Source organism: Centroberyx gerrardi, chromosome 10, assembly GCF_048128805.1.
Source record: "Centroberyx gerrardi isolate f3 chromosome 10, fCenGer3.hap1.cur.20231027, whole genome shotgun sequence".
Classification (NCBI taxonomy): Eukaryota; Metazoa; Chordata; class Actinopteri; order Beryciformes; family Berycidae; genus Centroberyx; species Centroberyx gerrardi.
This window is the reverse complement of record NC_136006.1, coordinates 444439-461083: the sequence shown is the minus strand read 5'-3', so window position 1 is coordinate 461083 and position 16645 is coordinate 444439. Positions and strand designations below refer to the sequence as shown.

Here is a 16645-nt window from a genome sequence, read left to right as displayed (position 1 = left end):
TTTACTAATGACATGAATAATGTGCTAAGTTAATGCTTTCAGGTCTTAACATCGTACAAAGCAGCTGAAATAATTCAACAATGATGCTATCTGGGCTTCTTTTGAATATGTAAATAACACAATATAAAGTTTCTAACCTGTCTCTCCATCCTGTCTGATATGATCTGCCTGCCGGTGACTTCCTGTCCAGGTTCTGATGTTTTTAACGTGGAGTCAGAACTCCTCGGTGCTCGGCGCCTGGTAAACCTCCTCCTCCTGTAAATGTCAGAAAGCCATCGGCCGCCTCGTAGAGGTCGGCGTGTTTGGAGGTCAAAGTTCAATATAGTTGAATATAGTTGAAGGAGGTTCACATCACTTCCTGCTGCTCAGCTGGTCAGCAGGGCGGTCCGACAGGAAGAAGCTCTTCATCACTTCAAGGTTCCAGCAGATCGTAGCTGTGAAGTTCTTGAGCTTAAAACTACAACAGAGGAGAGAGGGGAGAGAGGGGATTATTATTAATAATAATAATAATAATAATAAATGTGTCAGTTCTTCTGACTGCCTGTCATTAAACCACACTGTTCGTTCTTCTCATTAACAGCATTGTGTCACTGTGGCGGTGTTATTGTTTCAAAATAAAATAAATAATGTGAACATTGTGGATCTTATTTTATTTGTGTAATGTTCGAGAGATCTATTGAGATTTATTTATTGTATAAACATATTTGTGAACCAATTTTTTGTCTGTAAGATACAAAACATATTTGTGGATTTTATTTTATTTGTGACATGTTCACACTATTTATTTATTTTATTTTGAAACAATACCCCACATGTGTCTGAGGCTGGTGCTCCTGCTGCCTGGTGGACATGACGTCACTCGCTGCGTTCAGGATCCTGAGAGTTTCAGCTTCTAATACACAGTAAGGCTAAATATCATTCAGTGTTAATAACTGTGTTCAGATCATGTAAACCAGCTGCTGCCTGTTAGAAGCCTCTTCTGTATTCAGAGTGAGAAACACGACAAACATTTATTATATCTGATGGAGCCTGATGAATATTCCATCTGATATAATAAATCATCAGAAAGCAAAGAGAGCTTCTGTCTGTTCAGTCTCTCACTCTTTAACTGAGTGAAATGTTCGTGTTCCAGTCTGCTGACTCCGTGTCAGACAGCTGCAGCTTCTCTGGATCATCACTGATATTAAATTCAGTGAATCTCATGAATAACTAGAAGGGCACGCAGAGGCCGCCAAGGCCAATAGTCCAGTCTGCTATGATATGCAAATGTGCAAGCGCAACCAATATACGGATCCGCTCCAAAATGTAATGGGTTCTTCCTTGGCCCATGCTACACCCTTCCACGAAGTTTCATGAAAATCGGGCCAGTAGTTTTTCCGTAATCCTGCTGACAAACAGACAAACAAACAAACGGCACCGAAAACCTCTTTGGCGGATAAACTGTAGTGTTGAACTCAGCCAGCAGGAGGCGACACGACGCCTGTCGCTCCGGTCAAGCGTCAGGGCTTTTATTGTGAAATCCGGAACCAACCCCTGACCCGGAAGTGTGTTGATTTATTGTAGGAAGTTTTGTGGTGGAAGAAAGACTCTGATTTAGCAGCGGAGCTAACAGCCCGAAAACAGAAAGGTAAGAAAACAGAAAAACCTGAAGAAAACACACGAGACGCTTTTCTGTGAAAAGACACGAAGAAGAAGAGCGAAGGGTTTAGCCGCAGGCTAACTAGCAGGTTAGCTAACGTTAGCTTTCACTAACCGCTCATTAGCAGGCTAGCTCGGTTTAGCGCCCGCTCACACAAACACACATGGCGTTTAAACTCCGACGATTTGAAGACGTTGGAGGCGGTTTGATACTCTGAGTCTGTTCGGGTGATTTTGACAAAGTTCCTTCAAATGAGCAGAACTGAGGCTCTCTGTGTTTCTCTCTGTGTTTACTGAAGAGACACTTCGTGTTATTTGTTCCGTTGAATCGGTGAATTTTCAACACTGAACTGAGGAGAAAGTGAACAGCAGAAACTTAAAGTGTCTAAACACCAAACTACATCAGACCTGAACCTTGTTTCCAACAACATGAAACTCAGTCAGAAACGTCTCTAAAACACAAAAACAACAACATTAGCTCCTGTACGTTCCGTTCTCCTGTACGGAGAGAAGTTTGAGCCAAACTCCATTGAAAAAAATGTTAATAAAGTTGTCTTCCCTGCTGACAAACCTACACACCTCGTAGAGCATGACCTCTGACCTGTTGGGATGATTAGGGTCTACTGGTAAATGCGGCGTATAGTTAATGCATCAAGCCGCACTTTGTTTCAACAAAATATGAACTTCTAGTGTTGATCCCCGCTGCTCTCTGGTGTTTTCTGTATAATAACAACAGGTGACTGAGTTAGAAAAGTGAAAGTTACTGAAACGAGCTGCTCGGTGTGTTGGGTGCAGGAGAGTCTGCTAAAGATTAGTGAAAGGTGTCCGGTCCTGTGCTGACGGGTGTTAACACCTCGGCCACATTTAGGCTTAACACTCTCTCCATCCATGAGAGAACTACAGTGTAATAAAATCTGTTGCCTAACTCACTAACTAATTAACTTTATTATAACAACATGTAGACACAGTGTTTTTTCAACCACCATAGTTTCCTGTCTTAATATTGTCCCCTCTGGGCTCCCGTCAGCGCTCACTTCTGTGTTGGAAAGTTTAAATCAAACTCACACTACATTTCCATAAGTGAGTTTCCTGCTCGTCTCTCCATACAGTCCTGCAGTTTGCTGATAACTGAGGTGTATGAATGAGTTTAATTATGATCACTGAATACCTGTCTGTTATAATGATGATGATGAAGAGGTGTGTGTGTGTGTGTGTCTCCAGATGGACTCCCCAGGGAGAAGCCGAAGCCCCAGTCCTGCTGGGAGGGAACACAGTGAGTCAACACAACCTGATGTTGTTGTAGTTGATCATTATAATAGTTTTAGTGGTGGCAGGTGAAACTAACCCTCTCTCTCTCTCTCTCTCTCCCCCTCAGCCTCAGAGGATGAGGCCAGTCCAGCAGTCAGTCCCAGACCGGCCGGCTCGGTGCCGGGAAGCCCCAGAGAGACGCCCTCTCCCCGGGCCAGTCCCGCAGGCCGCCCCGCCTCCAGGAGCCCGCGCTCTGGGAGCCCCGCCTCCAGGAGCCCCGCCTCCAGCAGCTCAGACAGCAGCAGCAGTGATGAGGACGACGATGAAGAGGAGGGGGCAATGAGGAGGATGAGGAGCAGCGTGGCTCAGATCAAAGTGAGGAAGGACTGATGTTGTTATTGTTGTAGTTGTTGAGGTTGTGATTGGTGTTAAGGTTGGTGTTGGTGTTTAGGTTGATGTTGTTGGTGGGTTTTTTTTAAGATTGTTTCTTTGGCTTTTTTGCCTTTTTATTAGAGAATTGAAAGTGGAGAGAGAGGAAAGACTGGAGTAGAGATTCAAACCCAGGATGTCGTGTTGCATTGTATCTGCCTCTGCCTTGGTGTTGAGGTTGGTGTTGGTGTTGAGGTTGATGTTAGTGTTGAGGTTGATGTTGGTGTTGAGGTTGATGTTAGTGTTGAGGTTGATGTTGATGTTGGTGTTGAGGTTGATGTTGGTGTTGAGGTTGGTGTTGGTGTTGATGTTGGTGTTGAGGTTGGTGTTGGTGTTGAGGTTGATGTTGGTGTTGAGGTTGGTGTTGGTGTTGATGTTGGTGTTGAGGTTGGTGTTGGTGTTGAGGTTGGTGTTGGCATTAAGCTTGGCGTTGTTGAGGTTAAGGTTGGTGTTGAGGTTGGTGTTGGTGTTGAGGTTGGTGTTGGTGTTGAGGTTGGTGTTAGTGTTGAGGTTGGTGTTGAGGTTAAGGTTGGTGTTGATGTTGGTGTTAGTGTTGAGGCTGGTGTTGAGGTTAAGGTTGGTGTTGATGTTGGTGTTAGTGTTGAGGTTGGTGTTAGGGTTGGTGTTAGTGTTGAGGTTGGTGTTGAGGTTAAGGTTGGTGTTGATGTTGGTGTTAGTGTTGAGGTTGGTGTTGAGGTTAAGGTTGGTGTTGATGTTGGTGTTAGTGTTGAGGCTGGTGTTGAGGTTAAGGTTGGTGTTGATGTTGGTGTTAGTGTTGAGGTTGGTGTTAGGGTTGGTGTTAGTGTTGAGGTTGGTGTTGAGGTTAAGGTTGGTGTTGATGTTGGTGTTAGTGTTGAGGCTGGTGTTGAGGTTAAGGTTGGTGTTGATGTTGGTGTTAGTGTTGAGGTTGGTGTTAGGGTTGGTGTTAGTGTTGAGGCTGGTGTTGAGGTTAAGGTTGGTGTTGATGTTGGTGTTAGTGTTGAGGTTGGTGTTAGGGTTGGTGTTAGTGTTGAGGTTGGTGTTGGCATTAAGCTTGGCGTTGTTGAGGTTAAGGTTGGTGTTGAGTTTGGCATTGGTGTTGTCATTGAGGTTGGCATTTAGGTTCAGATTGGTGTTTGTTGAGGTTGAGGTTGGTGTCCTCTTGGTGTCCAAACACCTGCAGGTGAATCCTACAGGTACAGGACAGGTACAGGACAGGTACAGGACAGGTACAGGACAGGTGCAGACAGGTACAGGACAGGTACAGGACAGGTACAGGACAGGTACAGGACAGGTGCAGACAGGTACAGGACAGGTACAGGACAGGTACAGGACAGGTGCAGACAGGTACAGGACAGGTGCAGACAGGTACAGGACAGGTACAGGACAGGTGCAGACAGGTACAGGACAGGTGCAGACAGGTACAGGACAGGTACAGGACAGGTGCAGACAGGTACAGGACGGTGCAGACAGGTACAGGACTGGTGCAGACAGGTACAGGACAGGTGCAGACAGGTACAGGACAGGTACAGGACGGTGCAGACAGGTACAGGACAGGTGCAGACAGGTACAGGACAGGTGCAGACAGGTACAGGACAGGTGCAGACAGGTACAGACAGGTACAGGACAGGTGCAGACAGGTACAGACAGGTACAGGACAGGTACAGATAGGTGCAGACAGGTACAGGACAGGTGCAGACAGGTACAAGACAGGTGCAGACAGGTGCAGACAGGTGCAGGACAGGTGCAGACAGGTGCAGGACAGGTGCAGACAGGTGCAGGACAGGTGCAGACAGGTACAGGACAGGTGCAGACAGGTACAGACAGGTACAGACAGGTACAGACAGGTACAGACAGGTACAGGACAGGTGCAGACAGGTGCAGACAGGTACAGGACAGGTGCAGACAGGTACAGGACAGGTACAGGACAGGTGCAGACAGGTACAGACAGGTACAGACAGGTACAGACAGGTACAGGACAGGTGCAGGACAGGTGCAGGACAGGTGCAGACAGGTACAGGACAGGTGCAGACAGGTACAGACAGGTATATAATGTGGTGTGAAGACCTTTGTGACTGGCTTGTGATAAAGGTTGTATAAAGCAACTGGACTGTCTGTAGTCTGGTGGCAGTGCAGTCTTCTGTCAGGTCCTCATGTCAGCTGGATGTTGTGTCAGAGTCGATCCATCCTGTAGGGTAACCAGTCTGTTAACCAGTCTGTTAACCAGTCTGTTAACCAGTTTGTTAACCAGTCTGGTAACAAGTCTGTTAACCAGTCTGTTAACCAGTCTGTTAACCAGTCTGTTAACCAGTTTGTTAACCAGTCTGGTAACAAGTCTGTTAACCAGTCTGTTAACCAGTCTGTTAACCAGTTTGTTAACAAGTCTGGTAACAAGTCTGTTAACCAGTCTGTTCTGCTTGTTGTTCCAGAGAGCTCCAGATGACCAGACCAAGACCAGACACACACCTCCAGGATCCAGGTCCAGGTCCAGGTCCAGAGACAGAGACAGATCCAGAGAGAGAGACCGGTCCAGGTCCAGAGAGAGAGACCGGTCCAGGTCCAGAGAGAGAGACAGATCCAGAGAGAGAGACAGATCCAGATCCAGAGAGAGAGACAGATCCAGGTCCAGGAGTCGGGACCGAGAACGCTACGACAGAGGACGCTACGCTCGGTAACACACACACACACACACACACACACTCTCTCTCTCTCTCTCTCTCTCTCTCTCTCTCTCTCTCTCTCTCTCTCTCTCTCTCTCTCTCTCTCTCTCTCTCTCTCTCTCTCTCTCTCTCTCTCTCTCTCAAATCACACGCAGGTACCATATTTCCTTCCACCGTTATGCTGATGACACCCGGCTCTACCTCCCTCTGAACCTGGTCTGTGCTCCTCAGACCTCAGGATTGTCTGCAGGACCAGGTCATGTTGGCTGGTTGTTCTTAATATCTGGCCTCTGGACTCTGCTCCTCCCATAACTGACAGCCTCAGCCGGTCGGCCCTGTGTCAGGAGTCTTTGATAAACAGATCCAGTCAGTAGTCAGATCCAGTTTCCTCCAGCTCAGAACCAGATCTAAAGCCGAGTCCTTCCTCTCTCTTCACCACCTAGAAACAGTTCGTGCCTTCATGTCCTAACTCCTCAGTAGTTGTAACTCCTTGTGTCCTTGTGTCCTTGTGTCCTGGTCTTCCTGCGGCCGCTCCACAATGCTGCTGCAAGGTTTCTCACCAGCACCAAAAAAGAGACACTCCACATTTCTTCTGTTCTGGTGTCTCTTCATCGGCTTTCTGTTCCCCAAAGAATTGATTTTAAGGTTCTGCTAGTTTTTAAATCCCTTAATGGTCTAGGATAGTCTTACATCTCCTTCAGTTCCCCTGCAGGTCTCTCAGGTCTGTCCTGAATCTCCGAGCTGTTCCTCTGTCCAGGCTGGACTCTGTGGGACGCTCCGCCCCTCAGTGTTAGATTTGACCCTTCGACTGAAACCTCCTCTGCTCTGTAGTCTTTATTCTGCAGGATTTACTTGTGTGTTTTTGTCTGTCCTGTCGTCTCTTGATGTGTTCTACAGTCTGTTCAGCACCTTGGTCGACACTTGTTGTTTTTTCTTGTGTGCTGTATAAATAAAGTGAACTTGAACTTTTTGAAAGTCATTCTGGGAAACGTAGGAAATGGCAGTAGAAGTAGAGGAGGCAGGGTGAGGGGAAGTGGGTTCAGCAGAACAGTGAAAGACTCTTCATCAGTAAACAGTCTTCATCAGTAAACAGCTGATGTGTTGAACCTCACAGACTGAAGAGGAGTCAGCTTCAGAATCAGATTTATTGCATTTTACACATACAAGGAATTTGATCTGGTGAGGTTGGAGCGAAAGAAATAAAAATAGTAAATAAAATAATAAATTAGAGAACAAATCAGAAGACAATGAAACTCCAGCCTCACCAGATAAATCTGATTGTGATTCTGGAAGATGAGGAAGAGGATCTGACGACACAGCAGACTCTCACTCTTCTTCTTTTGTCTCGCTTTTCTTCTTCCGTGGATTCCTCTTCCTCTCCGCTCCCTCCAGGGATCGCCATGACAACAGGGAGGGGCGCTTTGACCGGCGGGCCAATCGGGACGCGGAGTCGGACTACAGGAGGCGGGGCCGCTCTCCCTCCCCGGCCAATAGGGAGCCGGCGGCGGGCGAAGAGCCGCCGGTCAAGAAGAAGAAGGAGGAGCTGGATCCGATCCTGACGAGGACGGGCGGAGCTTACATCCCCCCCGCCAAGCTGCGCATGATGCAGCAGCAGATCACCGACAAGAGCAGGTGAGTGTATGTGTGTGTAGTGATGTGTGCACATGGATGTGTGTATATGTAAATATGTGTATGTGTGTGTTAACGATGCCCCGCCCCCTGCAGCCTGGCCTATCAGAGGATGAGCTGGGAGGCTCTGAAGAAGTCCATCAACGGTCTGATCAACAAAGTGAACGTGTCGAACATCGTCAACATCATCCAGGAGCTGCTGCAGGAGAACATCGTCAGGGGAAGGTACACACACACACACACACACACACACACACACACACACAATGCCAACTTTTGAGCTGGGTTTTTGAACTGAGACTTCAACGGCCTCTAGTGGGATTTTGAACACTGTATCTCTCTCTCTCTCTCTCTCTCTCTCCCCCTCTCTCTCTCTCTCTCTCTCTCTGTGTCTGTCTCTCCCTCTCTCTCTCTCTCTCTCTCTCTCTCTCTGTGTGTGTGTGTGTCTCTCTGTGTGTGTGTGTCTCTCTCTCTGTGTGTGTGTAGGGGTCTCCTGGCCCGCTCGGTGCTGCAGGCTCAGTCTGCCTCTCCCATCTTCACTCATGTCTACGCTGCTGTCGTCTCCATCATCAACTCCAAGTTTCCTCAGATAGGAGAGCTGATCCTCAAGAGGCTGATCCTCAACTTCAGGAAGGGCTACCGCCGCAACCTCAAGGTACCTGTCTGTCTGTCTATCTGCCTGTCTGTCTGTCTGCCTGTCTGTCTGCCTGTCTGTCTGCCTGCCTGTCTGTCTGTCTGCCTGTCTGTCTGCCTGTCTGCCTGCCTGCCTGCCTGCCTGCCTGCCTGTCTGTCTGCCTGCCTGTCTGTCTGTCTGTCTATCTGCCTGTCTGTCTGTCTGGGAGACAGGGAGGGAGGGGCTTCAGCAGGAACCTGCGCTGGCTGAACATGCTCAGAGGAAAACATCAGAAGGAACAACTGATGAAACCAGTCAGCAGGCAGAAACATCACATTTTGATAATAAACACCTTAAACAGAGATGCTGCACCGGTTTAAACTGTGAAATTGAATGTCAACTGGAAAGTTGTGACAAAAGTTGGTTGAAAATATGAGCTGTGGGTCAGAGGTCAAACCTGACATCCTGGGTTCAGACCCTGTCAACCCCCCCCTCTCCCAGTCTTTCTCTCTCTACTTTGAACTGTGTAATAAAGGCCAAAAATTATATATAATATCTTCAGCTCAGTAACTTCTGCAGTAGAACTTTCTGCCTGTCTGCCTGCCTGTCTCTCTGTTTGCCTGTCTGCCTGCCTGTCTCTCTGTCTGCCTGCCTGTCTCTCTGTTTGCCTGTCTGCCTGCCTGTCTCTCTGTCTGCCTGCCTGTCTCTCTGTCTGCCTGCCTGTCTCTCTGTCTGACTGCCTGTCTGTCTGACTGTCTGAGAGCTTCAGCTGCTGGAGGAAGCTGCTGTCCAACTGAAACTGATGAAGTTTAAAATGAAACACAAGAGGGAAACATGCTGCAGTGGAAAAGTTCAGTAGTAGAAGCCATCTTTCCTGTCTCACTCTCTCTCCGTCTGTCTGTCTGTGAGACCCAGTTGTTTATTTTTAGTGTTGTTCTACCTGCCAGGTGTTTCCTCCGCCCTTCATCTCTCTGTTCTCTCTGTTAAAACGCTGACTCACCTGACTACAGAGAGTCCGACTCAGCACTTTGACTTCTGAACAAAAGAAAAAGAAAATGGGTCAAACTCTACAATCAGTTTTCTAGCTGAGTGGAAGTTGTTCTGAGGAGCAGGTACAGCTCCCTTCATACCTCGTTACATCTGGCCAATCGCTGCAGAGCTGGGTGGCGAGTTCGGACATTTCTGTTTCGGAGAGTCACATGTTCAAACTGCAGCGCTGTCTGTCTCAGGAGGACATGACGCAGTCACTAACTCATTAAAGAGGAACTGAAACCCAAACCCAAATCTGTGGTGAAGCCTGACACCTAATGGTGAAAAGTAGGGTACTGAACTGGCCATCTGCTATTGGCTGGTCTTTGGTGCCAGGTGATGTCACCACCTGTTGTACTTTATAGAGGGTGACATCACCTGGCACCAAAGACCAGCCAATAGCAGATGTATGGCTTCACCACAGATTTGGGTGGGGTTTAGTTACATTTTAAAGACAAACTGAGCAGGACTTTACCCTTAAAATATCATCGACTCGTCCAGAAATGATCCTCAGTCCTCCTGGCCTGTTGGTAATGTGACCGTGTGTGTCAACAGATTCACTCTCGTATTGGAATGAGCCTTATCTGCTTGGGCTTTTGCCTCGCTGTACTTATCTACTGGTTTTTAACGTTCTGGCAACTGCAGGGAGGAGGGGTCAAATTAGAAAGTTGTGTTTACAAGCAGCAAAATCCGACTCAGTATGACTTTAAGGCTCATGCTTCATGTGGAAGTGCGTGAACTCAAAATGACATAATTGCCGCCAAAACGACCGGCTGTATTGGAGTCACATGAGGTCGCATCGCCTGAGACCTGAAACCAGGCGGCGGAGTCAAGTCCCCTCCGTCCAGGATTGGCTGAACGGAGAGGAACAGGAAGTACTGTTTGATTCTGCTGGAGTTAGTTTTCTTTGTTGGGGGTGAAGAGCTGAGCTTTCCTTCAGACAGCAAAGTGATGAAGGTGTCAGGCTGCGGGCGTGTTGAAACCAGAACATCAAGAACATGAAGGAACCAAGGAGCATCAAAGGTCCAAGGAGCGTCAAGGGAACAAGGAGCGTCAAAGGGAACAAGGAGCGTCAAAGGACCATCAAGGGAACACAGAGCGTCAAGGGACCAAGGAGCGTCAAGGGAACAAGGAGCATCAAAGGTCCAAGGAGCGTCAAAGGACCATCAAGGGAACACAGAGCGTCAAGGGACCAAGGAGCGTCAAGGGAACAAGGAGCATCAAGGGAACACAGAGCGTCAAGGGACCAAGGAGCGTCAAGGGAACAAGGAGCATCAAAGGGAACAAGGAGCGTCAAAGGGAACAAGGAGCGTCAAAGGACCATCAAGGGAACACAGAGCGTCAAGGGACCAAGGAGCGTCAAGGGAACACAGAGCGTCAAGGGACCAAGGAGCGTCAAGGGAACAAGGAGCATCAAAGGGAACAAGGAGCATCAAAGGGAACAAGGTGAAGGAGTTTTCAGCTGAAACAGAAAACTTCTCACCCCCAGAGGGTGAGCAGAATGTTCAGAATACTCAAAAGACTAAAAGAAGTCAAATGTCCACACTGAGAATCTTAGTTCAAAACTTTAGTGATTCTTTCAGCAAGCAAAAAACAGTTACAGAATTCTGGATCAAATGTGCCTCGCCCTGACCAATAACAGCATCAGAGCCAGTCCACAGTCTGACAACCTAACTTCTCCTGATCCAGTATATTTATGCTATTACAGACAAAGAAATGTGCAAGTTGGGTGCTGTCCTCTTCTCATTGGTTCGGGCCTTCTCCTCTTCCTCATCCGACTCCATCCTTGGGTGGACCTAAACTTTAGGGATGATAAGACACACACACAATCCTGCACAACCTTGGTTGTACCTTGAGTGATTTCTCCTGTGCCTTGGGTGTGTGTCTGACAGGTGGTTTCCTGTGTTCTATATCATATCTTAATAAGGAGTTGTTTTCGAGAAGCTGCGCGCCTATCTTGCATTTGACTGACCTTGAGCTCCTTACACAAAGTTACCATCACACACGCACCCACATTCCTTATTACTAACAGCTTACAAGTATAAAACACAATCCTATTACTTTAAAAGGCTATAATGTCCAAAACAGTTTCATAGCACCCGTGAAGATATTTTATTTACAACAAAGGAGCGTCAAAGGACCATCAAGGGAACACAGAGCGTCAAGGGACCAAGGAGCGTCAAGGGAACAAGGAGCATCAAGGGAACAAGGAGCATCAAGGGAACAAGGAGCATCAAAGGTCCAAGGAGCGTCAAGGGAACAAGGAGCATCAAGGGAACAAGGAGCATCAAGGGAACAAGGAGCATCAAGGGAACAAGGAGCATCAAGGGTCCAAGGAGCGTCAAGGGAACAAGGAGCATCAAAGGTCCAAGGAGCGTCAAGGGAACAAGGAGCATCAAAGGGAACAAGGAGCGTCAAAGGACCATCAAGGGAACACAGAGCGTCAAGGGAACAAGGAGCATCAAGGGAACAAGGAGCATCAAGGGAACACAGAGCGTCAAGGGAACAAGGAGCATCAAAGGTCCAAGGAGCGTCAAGGGAACAAGGAGCATCAAGGGAACAAGGAGCATCAAGGGAACAAGGAGCATCAAGGGAACAAGGAGCATCAAAGGTCCAAGGAGCGTCAAGGGAACAAGGAGCATCAAAGGTCCAAGGAGCGTCAAGGGAACAAGGAGCATCAAAGGTCCAAGGAGCGTCAAGGGAACAAGGAGCATCAAAGGGAACAAGGAGCGTCAAAGGACCATCAAGGGAACACAGAGCGTCAAGGGAACAAGGAGCATCAAGGGAACAAGGAGCATCAAGGGAACACAGAGCGTCAAGGGAACAAGGAGCATCAAGGGAACAAGGAGCATCAAGCCTTGCAGGAAGCAGGAGCCAGATGGAGGGAGAAGAGTCTGTTCTATTGTCAGTAGAATAGAGGAGACTCTACTGGCAGAGTAGAGAGCAGAGTTCAGCTGGCTGTGAATTATGATGTATGAAGTTAAAACGGCTGAATGGAAACTATAAAACACAAGAGTTTTGTGAATAAACACTTTAGATCTGTGTTTTCCGAAGCAGATTTAACTCTGCTTCATTCAGTTTTCTACAGTTTGACACTTTGCTCAACAGTTGGATTATTCCTGGATCAGTAACGATGTTCTGTCTTGTTCTTGTGTTTTCCAGCAACAGTGTCTGACGGCCTCCAAGTTCGTCGCTCACCTCATCAACCAGAACGTGGTGCGTCCTCCTGACCTTTAACCTTTAACCTTTAATCTGAGCTCAGGTCTCTGCTTTGTGTTTGATAGTTTTCTTGTCTCCTTTCAGATGAGTTCAGTTTAAGTTTCCGTTCTCTGTAGTTTTAGTTCAGGTTGTCTTCATCAGCTGTTCTGAGAGCAGCGTCTGAAATGAACTGAGGAGGTTCCTCTCTCTCTCTCTCTCTCTCTCTCTCTCTCTCTCTCTCTCTCTCTCTCTCTCTCTCTCTCTCTCTCTCTCTCTCTCTCTCTCTCTCTCTCTCTCTCTCTCTCTCTCTCTCTCTCTCTCTCTCTCTCTCTCTCTCTCAGGCTCATGAGGTTCTGTGTCTGGAGATGTTGACTCTGCTGTTGGAGCGTCCGACTGATGACAGTGTTGAAGTCTCCATCTCCTTCCTGAAGGAGTGTGGACTCAAACTGACCGAGGTTTCGCCCAGAGGGATCAATGGTACGCTGCTATTAATATTCATATTCATATTAATGCTTGACCCGGGGTTGGGTACTGAAACCTGGTACCACTATGGTACCGGTTCACATACGACCGGTACCTACCTGTCACCATTACTTCATTTACAAGAAAGTTAACATAGTTAGAGAATGTAGAAGAAGTTTCTCTGTTATCTCTCTACCTGCAGTACAGTCATGGAGTTCTGGACAAAATCAGATCTGACAATAAAAATATTCTCAGATTTGGGTCCGAGAGACAAAATCTCATCTAATGGGGTCTGTGGCTCTAATGTGGACTAAATTAGGGTCCTTGACATGAAAGAGGTTGAAAATCACTGGACTAGCCAATCAGATAAAAGAAGAGGCGGGCCGTAAAAGTTTATTCTATTCTTCTAAAAGTTTATTGTTCTATCACCGGTATCAGTAAAATGTAAACAATACCCATCACTAGTCTCAGTTGTTCACTGCTGGTTATAATTATTGTTATTATTGTTAGCAGTAGTGTTTTTCCTCTTCCTCTCTTCTTTGTTTTGTGAAGTCAGACTGTTAAGGAGTGATGAAAACTTCTCTCTCTCTCTCTCTCTCTCTCTCTCTCTCTCTCTCTCCTCTCTCTCCCTCTCTCTCTGCCCCCCCCCCCCTCTCTCCTCCAGCTATATTTGAGCGGTTGAGGAACGTCCTCCACGAGTCGGCGATCGATAAGCGAGTTCAGTACATGATCGAGGTGATGTTCGCCATCAGGAAGGACGGCTTCAAAGACCACCCGGTGGTCCAGGCCGGGCTGGACCTGGTGGACGAGGACGACCAGTTCACTCACATGCTGCCGCTGGAGGACGAGTACAACACCGAGGACCTGCTGAGTACTGTCTGCTCTCTCTCTACTGCTCTCTCTGTCGCTCTCTCTATCGCTCTACCTCTACTGCTCTCTCTGTCGCTCTCTCTATCGCTCTACCTCTACTGCTCTCTCTGTCGCTCTCTCTATCGCTCTCTACCTCTACTGCTCTCTCTGTCGCTCTCTCTATCGCTCTCTACCTCTACTGCTCTCTCTGTCGCTCTCTCTATCACTCTCTACCTCTACTGCTCTCTCTGTCGCTCTACCTCTACTGCTCTCTCTGTCACTCTCTATCGCTCTCTACCTCTACTGCTCTCTCTGTCACTCTCTCTATCGCTCTCTACCTCTACTGCTCTCTCTGTCGCTCTCTCTATCACTCTCTACCTCTACTGCTCTCTCTGTCACTCTCTATCGCTCTCTACCTCTACTGCTCTCTCTGTCACTCTCTCTATCGCTCTCTACCTCTACTGCTCTCTCTGTCGCTCTCTCTATCACTCTCTACCTCTACTGCTCTCTCTGTCGCTCTACCTCTACTGCTCTCTCTGTCACTCTCTATCGCTCTCTACCTCTACTGCTCTCTCTGTCACTCTCTCTATCGCTCTCTACCTCTACTGCTCTCTCTGTCGCTCTCTCTATCACTCTCTACCTCTACTGCTCTCTCTGTCGCTCTACCTCTACTGCTCTCTCTGTCACTCTCTATCGCTCTCTACCTCTACTGCTCTCTCTGTCACTCTCTATCGCTCTCTACCTCTACTGCTCTCTCTGTCACTCTCTCTATCGCTCTCTACCTCTACTGCTCTCTCTGTCGCTCTCTCTATCGCTCTACCTCTACCGCTCTCTCTACCGCTCTCTCTCTACCGCTCTCTACTGCTCTCTCTGTCGCTCTCTCTCTATCGCTCTACCTCTACCGCTCTCTCTCTACCGCTCTCTACTGCTCTCTCTGTCGCTCTCTCTCTATCGCTCTACCTCTACCGCTCTGTCGCTCTCTCTCTACCGCTCTCTACCTCTACCGCTCTCTCTCTCGCTCTCTCTCTCTACTGCTCTCTCTGTTGCTCTCTCTCTACCGCTCTCTACCTCTACCGCTCTCTCTCTCGCTCTCTCTCTACTGCTCTCTCTGTTGCTCTCTCTATCACTCTCTCTCTCTGTCGCTCTCTCTCTACCGCTCTCTACCTCTACCGCTCTCTCTCGCTCTCTCTCTCTACTGCTCTCTCTGTTGCTCTCTCTATCGCTCTCTCTCTCTGTCGCTCTCTATCGCTCTACCTCTACCGCTCTCTCTGTCGCTCTCTCTATCGCTCTCTCTCTGATGCTCTCTCTCTACCTCTACCGCTCTCTCTATCGCTCTCTCTCTACTGCTCTCTCTCTACCGCTCTCTCTCTCTATCGCTCTCTCTATCGCTCTCTCTCTCTACTACTCTCTCTCTATCGCTCTCTCTCTATCGCTCTCTCTCTCTATCGCTCTCTCTCTCTCTCTCTCTCTCTCTGTCTCTCTCTCTCTCTCTCTCTCTCTCTCTCTCTCTCTCTCTCTCTCTCTCTCTCTCTCTGTAGCTACGGTTACATGAAACATTTTTTTTCATTCTGAATGAAATCATTCCGGAGGAAGATTGCCACGTAACTGTTTACATGAGCGCTAAATATAACGATCACATTGAGATGTGTTCACATCCACAGTCTGTAATCAGAATAAAAGTTTCTGACACGGCTTACGTTTTTAAAAGATGGACCTGCGTCGGTTATTTCTTCACTGCTGTTCTTTCTGATGAAGCAACAGTTTTACGACTCCATAAGTGTCAGAAAGACGTTTTGTTTTGTTTTGCCCCCGCAATGATTGGGTCCGTTTGTAGTTTTCACCGCTGTAAACCGAAACTGAAAGTGATCGGAACGAGTGTTTACATGACAACATGTTATCCATCGACCGGATTATGAAAGGGTTAAACCTCTCAAACGGATTCTTCTGATTGGGCTGCTAGTCTGATTAAAAGGCTCCATGTAAACACAGCTTGTGACTGTATTGATTAGTTGATTATAATCTCTGATTAGATGTCACTTATTGAAATGACTGTTATGACAGCTGCAAGTCACCTGACCTGTGTGTGTGTGTGTGTGTGTGTGTGTGTGTGTGTGTGTGTGTGTGTGTAGATGTGTTTAAGATGGACCCAGACTTCCTGGAGAACGAGGAGAAATATAAAACCATTAAAAAAGGTGAGGAGACACAACACACAGTAGTGACATCATCAATACATCACACTCTGACTGTCCAATCAGCTGTCACTTCCTTCACAATTTGTCCAATCAAGTGTCGCCTCACTGTCTCATCCATTCAGCTGTCAGCTTTGTAACTGTGTGTGTGTGTGTGTGTGTGTGTGTGTGTGTGTGTGTGTGTGTGCAGAGATCCTGGACGAAGGCAGCAGTGACTCAGGAGAGGAGGGAGACGGCAGTGATGAAGACGAGGATGAAGATGAAGACGAGGAGAACGAGGAGGAGGGAGATGAAGGTGAGACTGAACTGGTCAGCTCCAGTAGAAACCAGTAGAGACTGTTGTACTGTCAGCTCCAGTAGAAACCAGTAGAGACTGTGTTGAACCGTCAGCTCCAGTAGAAACCAGTAGAGACTGTGTTGTACTGTCAGCTCCAGTAGAAACCAGTAGAGACTGTGTTGTACTGTCAGCTCCAGTAGAAACCAGTAGAGACTGTTGTACTGTCAGCTCCAGTAGAAACCAGTAGAGACTGTGTTGTACTGTCAGCTCCAGTAGAAACCAGTGGAGACTGTGTTGTACTGTCAGCTCCAGTAGAAACCAGTAGAGACTGTGTTGGACTGTCAGCTCCAGTAGAAACCAGTAGAGACTGTGTTGTACTGTCAGCTCCAGTAGAAACCAGTAGAGACTGTGTTGGACTGTCAGCTCCAGTAGAAACCAGTAGAGA

The 16645-nt window shown here is 47.7% G+C and overlaps 1 protein-coding gene across 2 annotated transcripts in view; it reads left to right on the top strand.

The window, feature by feature from the left end:
• Nucleotides 1–1546: 1546 nt before the first annotated feature.
• The window catches only part of cwc22 (CWC22 spliceosome associated protein), a 27446-nt gene continuing 12347 nt past the window's right edge, over nucleotides 1547–16645 (top strand). Inside the window, exons 1-13 of one of the 2 annotated variants that reach the window (XM_078285982.1) lie at nucleotides 1547–1627; nucleotides 2860–2911; nucleotides 3014–3261; nucleotides 5724–5785; nucleotides 5834–5965; nucleotides 7347–7586; nucleotides 7680–7808; nucleotides 8070–8238; nucleotides 12388–12441; nucleotides 12765–12900; nucleotides 13550–13756; nucleotides 15864–15926; nucleotides 16114–16218. In XM_078285982.1, the coding sequence (XP_078142108.1) occupies nucleotides 2860–2911; nucleotides 3014–3261; nucleotides 5724–5785; nucleotides 5834–5965; nucleotides 7347–7586; nucleotides 7680–7808; nucleotides 8070–8238; nucleotides 12388–12441; nucleotides 12765–12900; nucleotides 13550–13756; nucleotides 15864–15926; nucleotides 16114–16218 (1597 nt within the window). In that variant the 5' untranslated portion in view covers nucleotides 1547–1627. Of the gene's footprint in view, nucleotides 1628–2859; nucleotides 2912–3013; nucleotides 3262–5723; nucleotides 5966–7346; nucleotides 7587–7679; nucleotides 7809–8069; nucleotides 8239–12387; nucleotides 12442–12764; nucleotides 12901–13549; nucleotides 13757–15863; nucleotides 15927–16113; nucleotides 16219–16645 lie in introns of both variants that reach the window. The other variant, XM_078285981.1, reaches the window with a different exon arrangement.